Source organism: Natator depressus, chromosome 10 (assembly GCF_965152275.1).
Source record: "Natator depressus isolate rNatDep1 chromosome 10, rNatDep2.hap1, whole genome shotgun sequence".
NCBI lineage: Eukaryota > Metazoa > Chordata > Testudines > Cheloniidae > Natator > Natator depressus.
In genome coordinates, this window is record NC_134243.1 from 79,378,405 (window position 1) to 79,399,017 (window position 20,613).

General features: G+C 40.1%; 1 protein-coding gene across 1 annotated transcript in view; it reads left to right on the forward strand.

Annotated features, from left to right (window-relative positions):
- The window catches only part of IQCH (IQ motif containing H), a 107,068-nt gene that overhangs the window by 51,978 nt on the left and 34,477 nt on the right, over positions 1-20,613 (forward strand). Inside the window, exons 14-16 of the mRNA XM_074966608.1 lie at positions 606-797; positions 15,993-16,113; positions 17,089-17,375. Of these exons, the coding sequence (XP_074822709.1) occupies positions 606-797; positions 15,993-16,113; positions 17,089-17,375 (600 nt within the window). The remainder of the gene's footprint in view (positions 1-605; positions 798-15,992; positions 16,114-17,088; positions 17,376-20,613) is intronic.

Genomic DNA, 20,613 nt, shown 5'->3' on the forward strand with positions numbered 1-20,613 from the left:
TAGAATCACTTTAATAAAGCCTATCTTGAAACCCCTTCATAAATTTATAACCATATAATTCACTCTGCAGCAGGAACATGTCAGAGATGTTTGCCTGGTATTAGAATCTGACTGTAGGAAGGTTTTTAAGAGGGGATTTTGAAAATAGTCTAGTGCTGCCATCAGCTACCCTTTCTGAGACACATCCTGAGAAGTACTGAACATTCAAAACTAATGGCCCCGGTCCAGCAATGAGCTCCACGTAGGCAGACTCTGCACTGGCACAGAGCCCCATTGATCTTTCTGTGGGTCTGCATGGGGGCAAAGGTCTGTTCAGGTGGATCCAATTGCAGAATCGGGGCCAAAGGATCCTGAACAAAAAGGGTTTGGGTGAGCTTTACACAAGCATCCAAACTACTAATTATCAGTATCTCTGCTTGTTTGGGAGGAAGGAGGATTGGTGAATATTGGTAAAACTGGTTTGAACCTGAAGCTAGAAACCCTAATTATAAATCTGTTATAAAACAAATTTTAAATCAAAATATATGAGCACCTTAATGATGCCCTAATTCAAAATGTTTTTGAAGCCATTCCCTTTTGTCTTTATGCCACTGTTTCATCCATAGATGTTTGAAGTTCTGAGTCAGCTGATCATAGATAATTTGGGAGTGAGACGTTGGTTGTTTAAAGTGGACAATGAATTTGGAGGAAACGGCACTGCATATTGTGACATTGCCAGGCACCTGAAATGCTACCAGTGGGCCCAGAAGGAATGTCAGAGATACAAGACTGAGATGTGGAGGAAGAAATGGGCACATGTAAGTTAGTGAGAAGCTGGGTATCTTATTCTCTGGGACCGTTTGTTTTGTTTTATGTTGAGTACCTCTGTAGGGAGTGGGTCATGCTCACAAAAGCAAGCACATTGTCATGCACCCCCCTTCCATGGGATTTTTGCTTGGTTGGGGAACATTTATCTTCCTCTGGAGTTTTCAGAGGAGTTCTGCAGGTGGAGGTGGCTGAGGAAATTTGCTGGATTAATGTGTACTCAGCTCCTGTGGACATGCCCCTGGCTTGCACTGGCCTCTTATATTAACACCTTAACTTTACAAGAAATTGAACTTTATCTTGTGGAATTATTTGAGTAGCAAGTTTTTTATAATATTTTATTCACATATAATAATAATAATAATAGTAGTAGTACCTTCTCTTCTAGAGCGCTTTTCATCCCTAGACCTCAACGCACTTTACAAAGGAGGTAGCATCATTATCATTATCCCCATTTTACAGATGGGGAAACGACTTGCCCAGTGTCACTCACCAGGGCAGAATGTTAAACCAAAGAGTGTTATTTATGTAAAAGCGGCAAAGAGGCCTGTGGCACCTTATAGACTAACAGACGTATTGGAGCATATTGGAGCAATACGTCTGTTCGTCTATAAGGTGTCACAGGACATTTTGCCGCTTTTACAGATCCAGACTAACACGGCTACCCCTCTGATACTTATTTATGCAAATCATTTATAAATAGGTGTCCCAGATCAACAGGATGAACGCTAGAACCTCTTATACTGAGGTTTGATTTTCAGTGGTGCTGAGTATTTACAGTTGACTTCAGTGGGAGTTGTGGGTGTCTATGGGCGATCAGTATCGCTGATCAGACGTGTGTATCTGTTTTATGGAGTAGAAAAAACACATGGCTTTACATTCCTAAACATGAACATGAGCAAATGTCACCAGGCTTCCATGTTACTTGTCTGTTTGCTGGTGGCTACAAGTAGTGTGTAATAACAGAGCGTGTATTACTCGCCCCAGCTTGTGCATAAATGAGGTGTTGCAAAGGTTTTTAATTCTGTTGGTGCCTTCTGGAAATTAATCCAGCTCCTAGTATTATAAATTTCTCTCCACTGAAGACTTGCTTGAGTGAACAGTTGTTTGGGCCAGATTAATCTCTGATGTAACTCTATTGACTTAAAGCATAAAAGTGAAGAGGAAATATTAGCAGGGATTAATTTGGTCCATTGTGTTTAATGGCAAGCTGGGAAGTTCACTAAACTAATGTAAGAAAACATGATTTAAATAAGACAGTTAATCAGAAACTTAAGAGAGGAGCAAATAAAATCGTTAGCTCAATAACTATAGGGGTGGGCACAAAATAAAGGGGATTTCTATTGTTAAAACTTCACTTTTCTAATCATACTCTGTCTTCATCTGTTGCTGTGCTGAATTCAGTAGATAGCCAGGGCAGTGGATTCTGATTTGCAGAAAGTTTGGGTGGCTACAAAAATGATGGACAGCCACAAATACACAAACAAAATGATGCAAGTGTTATGACCTTTCAGCTTTCATTTGTGTAGCTTTTAGTCAATGTACAAGTTTGTTCTTTACAAATTGTTGGACTGAATTCATTGGATCCGTTTCTTTCAGAATTTGAATTCTGATGCAAATTAGATTAATTTTAGTTCAAGGTCTGTGAATATTTAAGTCTTTCATGCCAAATTTATTCCCATTAAATTCAGAAGAGTTGTATCAGTGAAGAATATGCCCCATCCTCCTATTTTAAATAAAGAAATATTTACTGCAGTTTAGCTTTTTTAATTCAATCAAGAATAGTTAGAAAGTGTAACATTTGATTGAATTGCATAGTATAATATATTTCAAATTGTGCTGGTTAAACTTATTTTAAATTTTGATAATTACAAAGTAATAGTGCTGTGTGATATGAAACTTTCTGTGCAAACAATGAGGGTTAGATTCTCCAGTCTTCTCAGGCTCCCTTGCTCTGCATAACCATGACCAGTGCAAAGTGGACTTAAAACAGCCAGAGATGGCCAGTGGAGAACATTGCCTGTGCCAGGGAGCTCTCTGCTTGCATAAAGCTGTCAGAGGTAGCATACCAACCCCCTGTGACAGCTGCCCATGTCGAAGGGGAAGAAGGCACTCCAGAGCACAGCTGCACTACATCTGCTCCTCTACTGGTGTAAGTTCCTTGAGAGTCCTTGCACGAGTGGCTTAAGTCAGAGCTGTTCTCCTGCCATTTTAACTGCCCTCAGGGCCTGATGGCTCAGAAACAGGGAGTTATAACTGGTTTCCTTATGGTTCCCCCACTTCTACTGCATTTAGGTGGAGCTCAGACACAGATAAGAATATGCCCCTTAGAAACTCCTACAACATGAACGCTTACCAAAGTTGAAAAACAAGGAATGGTACACTTGATATAATTTCCTACAAGCATGTCAGCAGGAAAGCCTCTCTAAATCCAGGCCAGTATTTCAGCGAGCGTAGGTGAAAGAACAAAACACGTTGCCATTTAGAGCATCTTGTCCAGAAATGAGAGTTGACATGTTCTGCCTTCTGAGTTGAGCTCTTTTTTGTAAGCATGGAGACCTTTCTTATATATAATGACTTGCAATCTCCCCTAAGTATTACCATTGAGAGCAGAGGATTAAAATTATCCTTTGTTACAGAGTACCATCGTAATGATACACATTTAGACATCAAAGCATTAGTTTATGGGCACAGGCATGCTTTAATGTCCGATTGCAGTATGTAGACCTGTTTCTTTCGATAATGAAGACATTGTGTCATTGGCCTAGGCTGCCACATACAAAACATATGTTGGCAGGTTATTAAAAAATTCAGCTTCTTGATGAAAGACTATCCTGCAGGCTAAGAGTATAGAGAAAAGACTCTCCATTCTGGTAGAATTATTAGTAATGAGAATATGACTGTAAGCACTAAATTATGTTAATACTTACAAATAGCATCATTTGCATAGCAGTTTATGACACGATACCAAGATTTTTCTCATTGGTATGTAGTAGGCAACAGATTAAAAATAATGTAGTTTGTGAGTTTGAACTGTATAAGAATCTATTCCATCTAAAACAGGGTGATTTTAGATTCCTCATTTCAAGCATAACATTGGGCAAACTAAAATGCATGACAAGATTAGTGATGTATTTTATCCTGTTAAATTAATGTAGCGTCTGAGTTATCTGAGAGATTACTTTGCAGCTGCAATTGGGGTGAAATCTGAGGAGTATGTTAACATTGACTGCAGTGGACCCACTTATGGAGCAAGGCACTACTCAGTATGAGCAAGGGTATCAGTGTCTGACTCTTGTATGATCAGATAGTGCTGAAAAGCCTCAGCACCTCAGTGGCATTTTCCGGTTTGTATTTTGCAATGTAAACGACTCTGGGTAAAAATAAAATGTTATCTAGCTAAAATCTGTGAAGCGTATCTATGTCAAACATGTGTGCTACCTGGGATCCTTTTCTACCTGAACACTATCACTTTCCATCTTTATTTAGGTATTGTCTTCAAACAGTAGTCAGAGTCCATTTATAACCAAGAGCCTGTGCCTATTCCCATTGAAGGATTGGCCTGAAAGTTTTGGCAACTCCACTAGCAATAGAGAATGTAGTAAGCATTATTATTGATGATCTGTTTTGCATGTGGAGGTACTACTGTAATAGTATTTGGCAATGCATTTTCCAAAGCACCTTAGACGTTAGATTTCTAACTCTCATTAAAAGTCAATGCAAGTTAGGTGCCTAACACTCTTAGGCACTTTTGAAAATCCTACCCATGTTTACTGTCAGTTTTTCCACCATCATATGCCATTATTTTTAAAGGGATAAAAATAAATCACTAGCCTCCTGTCTGTCTTAGTTACTTCTTTTGGTAACTGAAAACATGAGACTTTCAGAGTCTGTACACAGAGGAGGGCTGCAACCAAAGTTTTACTTTTTTGAGTCCGAAAACTTTCTGTGAATTTGAAATTCACCCTCTCCACTGCTCCCACTGTTAGAGAGTTGCACTAGAAACTCTGTAATTATGTTTGCATTTGTTTTACCCTGCAAAGCACAGTTTATAGCCCCAGAATTTACGTGAAAATGAATATGTTCCATAACCAGAGCTGGACCTGTTCAATGAGGAACTCGCTCTGGAATGCTCTATAAATCTCCCACTAGCTTCAGTGTTACTATTCTGTGAACTTTGAAAATCACCCCTTTGTCAAATCTGTCTTTGGGAGTCTGTTTTATCACTTCTCTAGAGCTAACTTCTTACAGTTATAAGTCTTCAATGGAACACAGAGCACTCATTAGAAAATGGCTTGAAAATGGTTGGCTGGAGTTGGTGACAGCTGTTACATAGTAAAGACTGCAAGGAGCAGAGGTGGCCAGGTGAGGGCGCTCAGAGCAGCTCAATGCTGCGGAAGAAGGTAGGGAAACTTTAGTGCTTCCCTGATTTCTCCAGCTGACGGACTTGCTGTGGCTCACCAGAAGGGAATCCAGTGGTGGCAGCCAAAACAGGAGTGCAGCAGTGGGGTTCTTCTGCAGACCCTAACAAACCCCAGAGCCCCAGGCAGTACCTCGGGGCAGTAGCCCAGGAGAGTGTTCTGACTGGTGTCAGAAATCGGCAGTCCACTAGGCTCTGCAAGATACCAAAACCAAAAGGCTGTGTTGTTGTCAGGCTCAGAGTGGGAGAAAAAAGAAAAGGAGTACTTGTGGCATCTTAGAGACTAACCAGTTTATTTGAGCATAAGCTTTCGTGAGCTACAGCTCACTTCATCGGATGCATACTGTGGAAAATACAGAAGATGCTTTTATACATACAAACCATGAAAAAATGGGTGTTTACCACTTCAAAAGGGTGGGGGGAGAGAAAACCTTTTGTAGTGGTAAACACCCATTGGTGCCACAAGTACTCCTTTTCTTTTTGCGAATACAGACTAACACGGCTGTTACTCTGAAACCTGTCATTAGTGGAGAAAAAGACATTCTCTAGAAATGCACAGTATTTGATCTTAGTGATCTTCTTTCTCATCTTAATAAATCTTTGGTTAATTAGACCAGCTGAGTCTCTGACTGCTGCTTGGAGAGAGAAGTGAAACAGCCTCTAAGATGAGGTAGGAAGCAGGGTGTTCTGGAGCCTGCCCACTCAGGATTCTCACTCCAAAAAGCACACAGACAAGGGAATAGTGTGCTGCAAAGGTGTCACTTGAAGGGCTATGGTCTGACAAGCATACAGAAAATATCAAATGACTGTCACAGTTACCAGCGAACTGCACCTCTGCCCCCTCCTGGTTTCTTTGAGTGCATCTCCTCTCAAGCCAACACCTCTCTCTAGGGGTAGAATCACACAATTTTCCCCCTCTCAGGCTCTGGGCTGCAATCTCCTGTGATCAACCATCATTACCTCAGCAGGTCTGATTTATCTTTAGTGACTTCAGTTCTGTTCCCTCTGGGGACAATAACAGAGTTGCCTTTCTGTTTGTTCTTCCAACAGCCCCTTTGAATTAAAGCAATGAAGGTATATGGTAAACATTCCATTACCCCAGTATAAGTCTATCTCAATACAAGGTTACATTTCCGCCTTCATAGATTGTTGCATAACAGCTCCATATCCGCCACAATGACCACAGGCTTGAACTAGTTTCAGGGGCTTAAGGTGACAGGAAGTTTTAAAGATAAGGAACCCTAGGTTGGGGGCAGAGAAAGGGGTGAGTGCAGGAGATGTAGAAGAGGAGAGAAGTGAAGGTGGCATAGAGAAAAGCAAACTGAATATGGCAGCAGTGGAAGAGAAGGTTTAACATTACAAATTGGCCAGTAGCAACAGAGCCATTAGAACGCTCTGAATCGTACATCTGTTGCTGAAAGAAAAAGGCTCTTTAACACACAACGTATCGTTCTATTTAAGTTTTACGGTTTTTTAAATCACTGTTTCTGACTATATCACTGTAATTTTGTCATTATTATTTGTATTACTCCTGCACCTCGGAGCCCTAGTCATGGACCAGAACACCAAACAAAGACATCTAGGTCCTGGTTAACTCACTAAAATTAGTGATAGAGATTTCAAATCTTTTCAGAGGCAGATAAAGCACAGAAAACTCAAATTTCCATCAGTATTGACTAAATATTTTAACACTGGTTTTAGGATTTGAGATTGATCACCATTGGAAAATCCCAGTTTCAGATGCCAGAAATAGCTAACCGTTGCCTTAACATTTAACATTATTGATCATTTTTCAAAAATTCCTTAAAAAAAGAATTAAATAAATTCAGAGATTATCTGAAAATCAGGAATAGTAGTAAAGAGGTGTATAACTTTTTGCCTAGGGTTCCACAAGGAAAATAAGCCTTATGAACAGTTTTCATCACACTTTGCATCTTTCCAAAAGTAAGGAATTCAAAATAAGCAGCATGTATTTATCAACCAACTCAAAATATAACTACAATACTGCCAAGGCCTTAACTTCAAGCTTTATAACTAAGCTCTGTTATTCTCTTGCACACATTTAATGTTGCTGAACATGTACTTTCCACTTCCTAAAACTCATACTTATTCTTATCACATTTGTTAATCACATTCTGTAACAGATTCTAAAATAGTCTGGTTCCAGAAATGTTACAGAGATTGCTGGGGTTCACAAACAGTTGAGTTGTGTTTTCTGACATACCTACTAAGGGTCTGTGGAGAAAATTCTTTAAACAAGCGGTCTTTCCTGCTGATTTTATTGATTTCACATGCAGTTTTTGGTATGATCATTTTTCCAGCCTGAAGGAGGCCAGAAACACAGACAGTTGCACAGAAAATCCACATAGAATATTTTGAAAGGTGTGACAGGCTTTTAAAATTTCTTTTAATTTAATGTGGTGTACAGTAGGATGGTAAAAATTATCTTGGCTAAAGGAACAGATCCCTGCTAGCTTCAAACTGTGCAGTTCAGGGTTGTTTCCTCCCTAACGAATATAGCCAGTGCTCCATCAACAGACTACCTTGAGTAGTTTACATATTTATTATATCTGAGAATGATCTGCGGTGTTCTCATTCAGTCAATTATTATATTTATGTAGCTGCTGGAGTTATGTTTCAGGTGATTCTTAAATCCTAAGTAAATAACAAAGCATGATAATTGTATCCTTTGGTTAAATTAAAACCATGATATCCATTCCTAGGACCTACAATAATCAGATATGCAAGCTGTTGGTTTGTATGTCCTATTGATTTAATATGCTTCTAATCAGTACATAAAGCTATAGGCCTGCAGTGTTAATTTTTCATATGCTTACAAAGTACCCTTTGATTTTCTGTCACGCGTTAATTACAGTGTTTTGCCATTAAATAGGAAGCTTTGTGTAAACTAATTACTAGGTAATCATTGTCTACCGCAAGCGTGCTGTTTGTACCTTTTATTTTATTCTAAAAATGCACAGATCTCGCAGTCTGGAACCACTATACCTTCCAGCCATTAGCTCTCACTAATTCATAGCATTATTGTGTTAAGATTGTAGGAGTTGTAATTGTTGTGGTATCAGTGCTGTTAATTACCGGAGTAAACAGTTGAAATGGTGCCAAGGTCTATTGTACAAGGCAGAGAGAAGGAGGTTTAAATGTTACTTCCACCATCTGGGGACTGGAGTAGAGGCAAATGCTAGAAAACAGCAGTGAGGCAATATCAGAACTTCAGCTCCAGGGTTTTAGGCCATATGGATCTAGAATATTTTGAATCAATTGAAGTTAACTGCCAGTTTTTAGCAATAACAGTGTGGAAGGAGAGGATAAAGCAAGAACACTAAAGAAATCTGAAAATTGTTAGTGTTATCACATGCAATAAAATGCCTGTTTGGATTATTTTAAAAATGTTTGTTTTGCTAAAATCCAAAAAGACAAGTCTAAGACTAAAAGAAGTTCAACCGTGTGTCACTTGTGAAACATGACATAGTTTTTCTCATTCTGCTCCGTAGGTTGTTTTGAAAAATAGCTCTGCAGTTTACATGGAGTACTTGTGAATTTACTGAGATTATCCATACAAGGCTTTTTAGTAGTTTATTTTTTTAATCACACTTTTAAAATGCACTTAGATTTTTTTCTCTATGGAAGCAGACAAAGAGGACGGCCAATGAAATAAAGCAAATTATGTAGAATTATGTAAAAAAATATATTTTTTAAACACTTGGAAAAGCTAGTGATCTTGAGGGGGCATGAACTGAGCATGTATTCCTAGGGGTCTGATACACCAAAAGTGTGCACTCAGATGCTACTCTCATAGGAATTACTATCTAAGGCTCTGATCCTGCAAACACCTTGCCTGTGAGTGTTTCCATTGACTTCAAAATTTTTATTTTGTTTTAAAAAGGAAAACCTTTGTTTGGGAAAATATTATTAAGAAAACATAGTATTACCCCAGCCCTCCATAGAGAAATGGGTTTATTGGGAAAATTATTTATTTGGGAAATTAGGATCCTATCTTGCAAAACACTTACACATGTGCTTCTCTTTAAGCACAAAATAGAACTCCGCCAGTCACATTGGTTTAAAAAAAAAGCCATTGTATAAAATTGTCATAATCGCAATTAAATTACACTTGTGCTGTATATAAATCTGCATGACTATTTGATAATATCACTTTGCCTCTAAGCTCCTCTTTCTGTCTGATTTTTGGTGGCACTGGGTATAGTGTTTTTATATTTAATTTTCTCCAAAATTTTGTTTTCCGAGGTGAAATCTACAAAAATAAAAAAAGAGGTCTCTGTAGCTTGCTGCCGTTACTGGTTTCGTATCATTGAGAGGAAATAGAAGGGATCTCTCTTTCTAAACAGTCCTGGTTTATTTATTTTTTTTATTGGTCTGTTAGCAGATGTTGAAGTAGTTCAGGGCACAATGTAAACATGCTTTTAAATAGAGGTATTGTAAGTAGCAAAGTATACAATGAAGCTGGAGCAATGGGGGTTTTTTGGACCAGGACAATGTTCTCTGCTTTTTTTGTGTGCATGTAGCTGAATTTAGAATTAAAAGAAGTGCTTGATCTTTATATATTGAAATCCTCAGCGTGCAGAGTGACAGCATGAGCCAGAAGAGAAAACCATGGCCCCATGTGGTGTGAAAAAAGGAACAGCAGTTTAAGTGCTGGAAAGTTGAAAGAGAACTAACCTCCTTGTTCTTGTAGTCAAGGAAAGTGGCTGTTTTGTGCTCTCATATCGAAGCATAGCATATGTGCCTCAGTTTGACAAAAAGCCTCTTGAGTCAAAGCAACCCTGTGTGCTGATCCAAAACGAAGGCCACAATAATGAGGGACGGGCCTCTCAAGAAGCAGTGAGTAGATAATACTACATAAGTAGAGAATTCTATGTAGTGTTCTCTCCATTCTACTTAATGCAAGTCGAAACCACGGTGAATTGCTTGCCATCCAGCCGAAATGGGCCATTAGCTATCAGGGAAAATTGTCTTTGCTACTTTCAGCAGATGGAGCAAATATTTTACAAAGCAATTTTACATACAAAAAACATTTGTGTTACTTGGTAATGATGGCTGTTTTACATGATGTTACCTTCTCCCAGAACATATTTTTTTAGCTCATGGAAGGCAAAATTGGCACTTTTTAATTTTAAAATTTGCAGTTAACAATTAAATGTTCTTTCTCAAACCAGCTTTTAAACTTTAAGTAGGTGTGTGGTAGGCAATGTATCATGTCCAAAACCATTTCCGTTTTCCCCCCCCCAACCTTTCAAAATGTTTTTGGTCTTTAGCCTAGATTATCGCTCTAGGTATCATACACCTGTCTGGACAAGAAAGAATATCCACTCTTCGTCAGTTGCAAACAAGGGAGCACTGACAGTAAGGTGGGACAGCAGTCAGGACATAAACTTCAGACTCTTTCCATGCTTGCCAGTGCTTGTAAGAATATAAGAGTAAATAGGGTCGGACATAACAAAGGAGAGCAGATCCTCAGCTGGTATAGCTGTCATAACTCCATTTGGAGCTATGGCAATTTACAACCCTTTGTACTGTTCTTCTCTGGCCCATTCGGCTTTTTGCAGTGTCGTTGGAGCCATGTTGGTCCCAGGATACGAGAGATAAGGTAGGTGAGGTAATATCTTTTATTGAACCAGCTTCTCTTGGTAGAAGGTACAAGCTTTTGAGCCACACAGAGCCCTTCCTTCCTCAGGTCTGAAGAAGAGCTCTGTGTAGTTCAAAAGTTTGTGCCTTCTACGCACAGAAGTTGGTACAATAAAAGACATTACCTCTCCTACCTTATCTCTCCCATTCCTCTTTACTTATCTGGGATTTCTTTCTTTGCTCTATTTGCTTCTAAGGCCCACATAGCTTCCTTTCACTCTGATACCATCTATAAGCCCCAGGCCTTTCTCATGCACTCCGCTCCACAGCCTCTTTCTATCCTGGGTCTCTCTATGTCTAGGCCTGTTTCTCTCTTCTCTTTTCTTCTCTTCCTTTCTTTGTTGCCTGATCTTTCTCAACTAGATCTGCTCTCTGTTCCTTCCAGACACCCCACCTCCTGTCCTAACATCATCTCTTGTGGCTACTATTATTGTCACACAGCCTTGCAAATTTCTGTTTGCTCTAGGGCCAGGAATATTTTTTGATAGAAGAGGAAAAAATAATTATTTTTCTTGCTCATCCATCATTATGGCAAAGAGCAGGTAAGCAGACTTTGTGCCTGGGCTTGTCATGTAAAGTGCAACAAAAAAATATCGGTGCTGACCCTTTTTTGCTGGCACAGAGAAACATGAGCGGAGAGGTTAAATTCAGTAAGCCTATCATTCTGCATCAGTCTGGGGCCACAGTTGAGATCATAAGAGTAAGTTCTGCTGAGCTACTGTCCAATTTAAATAAAATTGTCATGAAGATCAGAGACTCTTTTAAAAGGTCTGGCTTCATGAGTAAATGTCTGAACTAGTGGTTTGAGGGGGGTTGAATTTTATTTTAATGAATTCTCTCCTCCCTGCTATACTTCTGTGTAGTTGGCAGTATTACCTCTCTAGGGGCACACAGTGATGGAAGCACTTCAGCTAGGAACTAGATTATTAAGGGAACTTCAGGTGGGTTTGATCCCAGTTCTACTGAGAAAATTTGAAAAATGTGATAGTTTATTTTAAAGCCACCGCCTTCTCCCTATGAGTTGATTTTCCTTCGTCCTTGTGATAGCTGGGAGACAGTATTTCCTAGGCTACGTGTGAAGATGTACAACTCTGTGTGGTCTGCATAAGGCTGGCATCTGAGCCCATGGTGTCTCACAATGTCCTTCAGAGGTGTCATGTAAAGAACAAGATGTGGGACTTAGCAGGTGAAAGATCTGGAGATGAAGGGGCAGATTCTCATCACTACTTTCTGGGTGTGGTTGGCTAAGAAAGACCAAAGCCATTTATTGGTCCCTACAAGTTCTCTAGGAAAGTGAACAATATCTCATTAGAGTGCAGCATCAAATTTTGCCAAAGGGTGCCGTAGTGTGAAAAAGGATGTTTGATCATCTTCCATGGCTACGGGGAGACCATTTGTTAGCACCATATTATGCTGTGTCATGGTCTAAACCCCAGCTAGCAGGGATCAAAAATATTAGTGGAGATTAAGTATTGCCAGAGTTGGCATTTTACCAGCTTCTTAATCAACTGGCTCAGGAACTGGAGACTGGCCGCTGGGCAGTAGTTAGTAAGATCAGTTGTAGCAAGCGATGACTTGTTGAGTATCAGCTTGAATCATTTGCAAAAATGTGGGTCATCTCTGTGTTATTAAGTGTGCAGAGTGGTTGAGGAGAAGAGCTTAGTAACCTATTTGTAACAAGCAACAAGAATGGTTAGGGTAATAGAACAACTTCCATATGAGGAGAGATTTAAAAGACTGACTGTTCAGCTTGGGAAAGAGACGACTAAGGGGGGATAGGACAGAGGTCTATAAAATCATTCCTGGGGTGGAGAAAGTGACTAGGGAAGTGTTGTTTACCCCTTCACATAACACACGAACCAGGGGTCACTCAATGAAATTAAGAGGCAGCAGGTTTAAAACAAACCAAAGAAAGTACTTCTTCATACAATGCATAGTCAACCTGTGGAACTCATTGCCAGGGGATGTTGTGAAGGCCAAAAGTATAAGTGGGTTCGAAAAAGAATTAGATAAGTTCTGGAGGATAGGTCCATCAATGGCTATTAGCCATGTAGTCAGAGACACAACCCCATACTTTGGGTATCCTAAAATCCCTGACTGCAAGAAGCAGGGACTGGATGACAGGAAATGGATCACTCAATAAATTGCCCTGTTCTGTTCATTCTGTCTGAAGTGTCTGGCACCCGCCACTGTCAGAAGACAGGATACGGGGCTAGATGGACCATTGGTCTGACCCAGTATGGCTATTCTTATGTAACCATTAGCTCTCACAGTCTCTTGAGATAGTTATATTTAAAGGCAAAGCACAAGCCCTGATGAACCCAACTGGTCTTTGCTCACTGTTCTGATGTTTTAATCAATCTTGAATTCCCTGGTATAGTTCCTGCTTAGATGAGTTTGCTTTATGTCACTGTTCGGCTACAGTTCTGATCCTTGACCTCAGAGTTTGGAATAGGAATAAGTCACACCATTAGTGTCTCAGTATCCTGTGGTTGTCTGCTCAGAGGGAGACCTAATCAGCTGCAGTTACCATTGGTATTTTCGACCCTAGAGTAGATGCTCTTAGGAACTCCAGTTTGTATTATAGGCTGGTATGAGAAACTTAAGTTGAAAACCAAAAAGAGTTCTTTCTTGTTGGCAGTATTGCTATGGGGCATTACTTTTAAGAATTAAAGTCACACTGTGGTATCTTTTCACCTTATAGGAAGAATGGCGATTGTACAATTTGAGCTGTCACTGCAAACTTGTGGGAACCATATTCTTGCCTCATTTAGGTGTAAATTCAGAGTGACTCCAGTGAAGTCAGTATGGGCAGACAAATTCCAAACTCATGGGGCCACACATGGACAGTACTCTGCCAGCAGCTTCTTCCTGCTTAAACTTAGGGGTCTCCAGCTCAGACCCCTATACTGATCATAAGTGCAAGTGTGAGGGAAAGAGCCATTCTCTCGGACAGGTATGTCCCATGCCTGAACTGGTAAAAACCAAACACCTTGTACTCTGCTCAGCTGTCAATAGGCAGCCAATGCAAATCCCACAGTTAATGCAGTATTCTCACAGCAAGAAACCACTCAACAAGCAGGCTGCTGCATTGTATACCAGCTTCAGTTTCCAGATGGATTTAAGGTGTAGAAGTATGCAGAGAGCACTGCAGAGCAGACATTTCTAGAGGTGACAAAAGCATGGATGACAGTAGCAAGACCAGCATCCGAAAAAGTCCCAGCCTCCAAACCAGACACAGATGGAAAAATATAAAATAAAAAATCATCAGGGGGACAACTCAAGGAGTAAGGTACTAGTCAGCGTGGATGACAAAACGTGGCTCAGGGTTAGGCTAAGGGCCAGCAGTAAGCAATGTCTTTCCAAAAACTTACTCTTGTGTTGTGTTCTTCTCACACAAGACCTAGACCACCAGAACTTTGTCTGATGTGGATCCCGGACTGCATACTGCGAAGGCAGGACAAGCTGATAAATGAAACCTCATGTGCCAAATGATGCAGTTGGTTTCACTGGCCCAAAATAGCCCATCTCTATTAACCTTCAGGGCACACTGCAAAACCCATGTGTTATGCTCAGACTTCGGAAGAGCAGGGAACAGGTTGAGAGGTGGTAATTTGGGCAGAGGTCAATGGTATTGTGTTATTTCAGGCTAATCATCTGGGATGGTTTTGGATGTGAGTGAAATGTTGTGCTGCTAAATTTATTTATTTATTAACGATAAGTGTTTTTAAAAGGTTTGTCAATGGCACCTAGAGCCAGCGATAGACACTTAAAAATATATACCACTTAGGTCCTTATATCACCCCCATTGTGTAACATCTGAGCACCTCACCGTTTTTAATGTATTTACCCTCACTACACCCCTGTGGTGTAGAGCAGTGCTATTATTCCCATTGTACAGATGAGGACCGGGGGCACAGAGAAACTAAGTGACTTGCCTATAGTTACACAGGAAGTCTCTGGCAGAGCATGGAAACCAGATGTCCCCTATCCCAGGCTGTTGCCCTTAGCCACTGGGCCATACTTCCTCTCCTACTTTTTGTAGATAAATCCAAAATTAATCAGAATAAATATGAATTAGAAAAAACCTTTTATGTCACATTGCATGTTATGGAAGTAAGAGGATTCATTGATTGCTCATGCAGAGTAGCGGTTTTGTTCATATTTATACAGTTTTAATCACAAAGTTATACTGAGCACCTTCCGAGCCCAGAACAAAATCAGGGCTCAGAATGTTGCCAGGATCGGCGGATAAGTGGTCCTCTTCTGGCGCGTGGGACATTTCCTTCTGTTTTACATCCTTCTGAAATGAGAAAGAGACCCAGGGGAAGCATGAAAATGATTATGAAGTAGCAAGAAAGAGGGGCTCAGGGCTTTAGAGTCAGGGTCCTCGCATTTTACATACTTGTTCACCTCTGGGCCTCTTGAACAGCAAAGACAATGGAGTTATTTTTTGCCAAGATACGTTTGATGGTTTTTGTGATAATACTGGCAGGGACTGAAGCTGTTTTATATCCTATAATATGAAAAATCAAATTCCAACCAAAGGTAGAGAGCCATCAAACAATCCTCTAGTTTGCTTGTCTCACAAATTGTAGAGATTTACAAGGATACCTCCCATCGTGTATACACTTTGTATGTAATGCTACCAACCTTGCATGGGTTCCCCCAAATTCATGATGACTAAAATGTTGAGTTTTGCCTTGAGTATAAAAGTAAAAGAGTTAGGAAGAGTATTATTGGAAACCATAGCCATTTTAACACACTCTGTTTTAAAATACAAATATTGTAGAAGTTATCGACTGTTGATATCCACTAAGCCATGACCCAAGGCTTTTATGTCATTTACAACCACAAGGTCATGTTACTGATAAAAGTGATAATAGAATAGATGCTATGCTGAAAATAAATCAGCCTGTCAGAAAAAAAGACTATTTTGGATAAATGTAAGGAGAAAAATTAAAAAAGCCTGTCTGACTGTGAGTAAACAGTAACCACTTTTTTTTTTTGGTGCCTGTTGGAGGCCTGGTTTTTAATCACCCCACAAGCAGTTTTCATTTCTGTAGTAAAATTGCTTGTGGTTCTATTTAATTTGTTTCTGCAGGAGCCAGCTTTGGTGAAGATCTCCCAGGAGCTCCCGGGCCTTTTAGCACAGCACGCACAGCCAGTCAATGAGAAACGATTTCCTACATGGGAAAAATTTCTCCAAACATTTCTTAGTCAAGGTAAATAAGACTGCAAAGTTCCTGTTAAGTATTATAATGGGTAATTATACCATACTGTATACCATCTTCTTGTTAATCTTGGGCTTGTTTAAAAATTCTTATTTCCACATTATATTTAACTGTCCATTTAAGAATTATATATAGGCAGTTATTCTATCATTCTTATATCCTACTCACATGTTTAACCTGAACATTGACGCTACCTCATCTACAGTATTCTGAGTGAACAAGGACCAACCATTTTAATTTTGCGTTACTACATTGGAGCTTATGTTGCATTTGGCAAAGAAGCTCAGCAGGAAATGTCAGCATGTGGACTTGTGGAATCCAAAACTATTCGTAGTTCAGTCCTCTGAGTTATTGGTCAGGAAACAACTGGGGGAGTGTGGTTTTGCCATCCCTCTGGACCAGAAAGTGAGTTGCATGTAGCACTAGTTGCCTACTGAGGGAAGGAATTCGCAAGTACCGTATAACCCCCAAGCCATTCTTCCATCAGACATGTTAAGTAAGTTTCTGGAGTGAAGTTCCCTGCGGTTATATTAAATTTGATACATTCCATGGATTTCATTATCTGTAGAAGAGTCAAGGGTAGATCAGGATTCCCACTTGAAAATGGTTTTGGGAAAAGAGCACCCACTGTCACATTTATGAAAAACATCATTTATCATAGCTGAATCAAATATGTAATAGACAACAGTAAGTTAACACAGAATGCCAAATAATCCTGTTAATGTTCTCCCTATGAACAGCTATGTAGGGTTGTGGTTTAGAGTACATACACTTCATTTTCTAAGAGATGCAGAGGGGTTAGCTACACAGTTCTTATTACATTTTATTTATTTAAGGGATTTCTGTAGCAGTCCTCATCATAGTGTCTGAGTGCAATAGATGTGGCTGGTTGAATTCTGTGTGACTCTGAAAATGCTGGAGTTTGAATTCTGTTACAAGTCTAACAAAAAATTCCTTTCTTACCAGGTGGTGTGATAGAAGCCTTTCCACCCTCAGAAAATGTCACCAACCTTACAGTGGATATGTTGATAGAGCCAATGGGAGACATAAAGATAGTTTCATCCGGTGATCAGATCCACGCAGATGGTCCTTTGCAATCATCTGGCACCACTGTTCCACAGTGTTCAGTTGATCCAGCAGTTCTTAATTCATTATGTTTAAAAATTGGAGAGGCCTGCAAATCTAGAGGGGTGCTTGGCTACTTCTCAGTTGATCTTGTAACTTTCATCCACCCGCAAACAATGGAGCAGCAGGTGAGTTGGACAGAAATACTTTACCACATAGTGTCCCAGAAATATCTGAAATACCCACAATGCTCTAGCAGATCATGTGAAAGGCATTACATTTAAAAACTCATTGAGCTAATCAACTTTTCCCCTGCAGACAAATTCTGACATTTCTGTGTTTCCAATTCTCCATCTGTAAAATGGGCATAATCCTTCCACCTGGAGCTTTCGTGAGCCTTAGTTCGGTAATATTTGAAAGTGTTTTGAGTTCTTCGGATAGAAACTGCTGTATAAGTGCAAAATATCTTTTTCATAAATTTAGTGGTTATGAAAGTTATCAGACAGATGGTGGTAGAGATTTAACTCCAGAGATCAGGTACCACACAAGCAATGCAAGTGTAAGTGTTACACTCCTCCATTAACATGCCTAAACCATCATCTAGAGGAACCTCCTTCAGTCACTCAACCAATTCAATCGTTGGTTCATTTCAATCCATGCGCCTCTGTCAATACTGACTACAAGGGTTCCAGTAGTACTAATTATAACGATGGGTTTTGTGATTGGAATTTGTCCACTCTGTACTGTTCGGAAATCCCCCACTCATTTTGCACAGCTGATCACAGATTGGATAGTTGTCAGAGGCTGATGATTCCTGTGTTGTACCAGCCTGGTCCTGATTTGAAATGGTGACATAGAGGTCTGATGCACTATATTTAATATTGCCAATTTCTGAGCCATCTAGCCCTCCTCCCCCAATTAATATTTTAAAGGGAAAGTGTTAGTATTAGCAGAATGTTGACTAGTTTGAACCTCTGTTTTTTCTCTTAAAAATTCTATGGATTGTGGTATGATACGCTGAATTACTTCAATAAGAGTTTAGGTCCTGAAGGTTCTGCACAATTCTGCAGAAAGGAGTCATTCTGTGGCTGCAGAATTGTGGAATAGCTGGGGCCATGACAATATACTTTCCCCCCATCCAGCCTTCTGAGGCGAAGATCTGAGAAGAAGAGTTGGCTCTGTACCGTGCCCTGAAGGTCAACAGACTCATGCCCTGTCTGATGAACTGTGAAAGTGAGTTTCAGGGGACAGTGTGTTACACTGAAAATACCCTGGCACCAGCTTTCTGATATTCAGATTTAAACCATGTAAGATGAAGTGATATCGACTGATCTCCGCTGTTGCAGCGGTACGTCGGGTGAGAGGTAGTCTTTCAGAGAGCCAGGGCCAAGCAAGGTTGGGTTATATTGAAAGGGCAGCTCCTTGAATTACACCTAGAAGCACCTGTTCTCGGAAGCCCAGTGTAGTTTTTGGAGCTGTGGTGCAATGTGCAACCTACAGCAGCCACAAAGAAGCCGATGAAGTAGATGAGGGCGGTGACCAAACAGAATCCTGTGGAACTCTGCCTGGGAGAGCCCTTACTGTGAATGACCAATCGCTTGTCTTTAAAGAGGTAAAATCAGAACTACTCAAGTAGCTCCATCTACTCCTGCCTGAGTCTGCAAGTCAATCAGCAAAACCTCATTGTCAGCTGTATCAGACTTCTGACAAGATGAAAAGTGATGTAATAAATCCACCAGGCAGAGTATCAGTTCCAAAACACGCTGCTGCCTAAGGCAGCTTGGAGAGAAAGAAGAGGAGTTGGGACCACACTCTTTCTTATGAACCCTCCCACTCAACATCCAGATTCCTCAGGGGGTGTGCTGCTCTAGTAGTCGCTTCTTTCCAGATGGTCTCAAGCTTGCAGCACCAAGGAACCCACAGTCAAGAGCATGGATTTACAGAGGCAGTGTACACACAATTACAATTAGAGGTGAGTTACCCTCTTTATAGCATATTTTGGGGGTGGGGCACTGCATCAGCAGGTGACAAAGGAATTATTTCGAGTGTGTGCTGAAAACGATACAATTTTTGATTTCATTATTTTAGTATCTTTTCTGGAAGGGCTCATAATGCAAACGACCCATCTAATTTTATTAGCTTGAAACATGCTGAAAATTGCTAACTCTTGTTCCATATTTATTTCCTTTTCCTTCTGGAATGAACAAGGCTGATCAGCTTTGACAAAATTGTGGGACAAAATATCGATCTTGTCGTGTGTTTTGCTGATCTTGAGTAATCTTGCATTTGTTTTGTTTAAACGGTCAGATTTCTCTGTCATGAGATCTTCCACCAAAAAAATCCTAATTACCAAATTCCAACTACTCTGAATATTTTCTTCTTTAAAAGAAAGGAAATCATGTTATTAAATTAAAAGGGGCATTGAGATTAAGGGATTTTGCAATTTACACAATTGGCCAACAATGAAAGCCAGGTTTAGAGACCGAAAACTAATGATAAAACTTAAACAAAAAGGTGGAGTCTTTGCAGGTTGTTGTGAGCACTGCTATACAGTTATTGGGTACTGTCAAGGTTCCTTCCCCACTCTGAACTCTAGGGTACAGATGTGGGGACCTGCATGAAAGACCCCCTAACTTTATTCTTACCAGCTTAGGTTAAAAGCTGCCACCACCAAAGTGTTACACAAAGAACAGGGGAAGTGCCCACTTGGAAACGTCTCCCCCACAAAATATCCCCCCAAGCACTACACCCCCTTTCCTGGGGAAGGCTTGATTAAAAAATCCTCACCAATTTGCATAGGTGAACACAGACCCAAACCTTTGGATCTTAAGAACAATGGAAAAAAAAAAACAATCAGGTTCTTAAAAGAGAATTTTAATTAAAGAAAAAGTAAAAGAATCACCTCTGTAAAATCAGGATGGTAAATACCTTACAGGATAATCAGATTCAAAACACAGAGAATCCCTCTAGGCAAAACCTTAAGTTACAAAAAGACAAAAACAGGAATATACATTCCATTCAGCACAACTTATTTTATCAGCCATTTAAACAAAACAGAATCTAACGCATATCTAACTAGATTGCTTACTAACTCTACAGGAGTTCTGACCTGCATTCCTGCTCTGGTCCTGGCAAAAAAATCACACAGACAGAGACCCTTTGTCCCGCCCCCCCCCCCCCCCCCAGCTTTGAAAGTATCTTGTCTCCTCATTGGTCATTTTGGTCAGGGCAGCAAGGTTATCTTAGCTTCTTAATCCTTTACCGGTGAAAGGGTTTTTCCTCTGGCCAGGAGGGATTAAAGGTGTTTAACCTTCCCTTTATATTTATGACAGGTACAAATACACATGTTCAAAATCAGGACATATATCAAAATACTAACACAGGGTCCCAGTCATACTAAAGCCCCAGAACCCAAACCTGTTTACA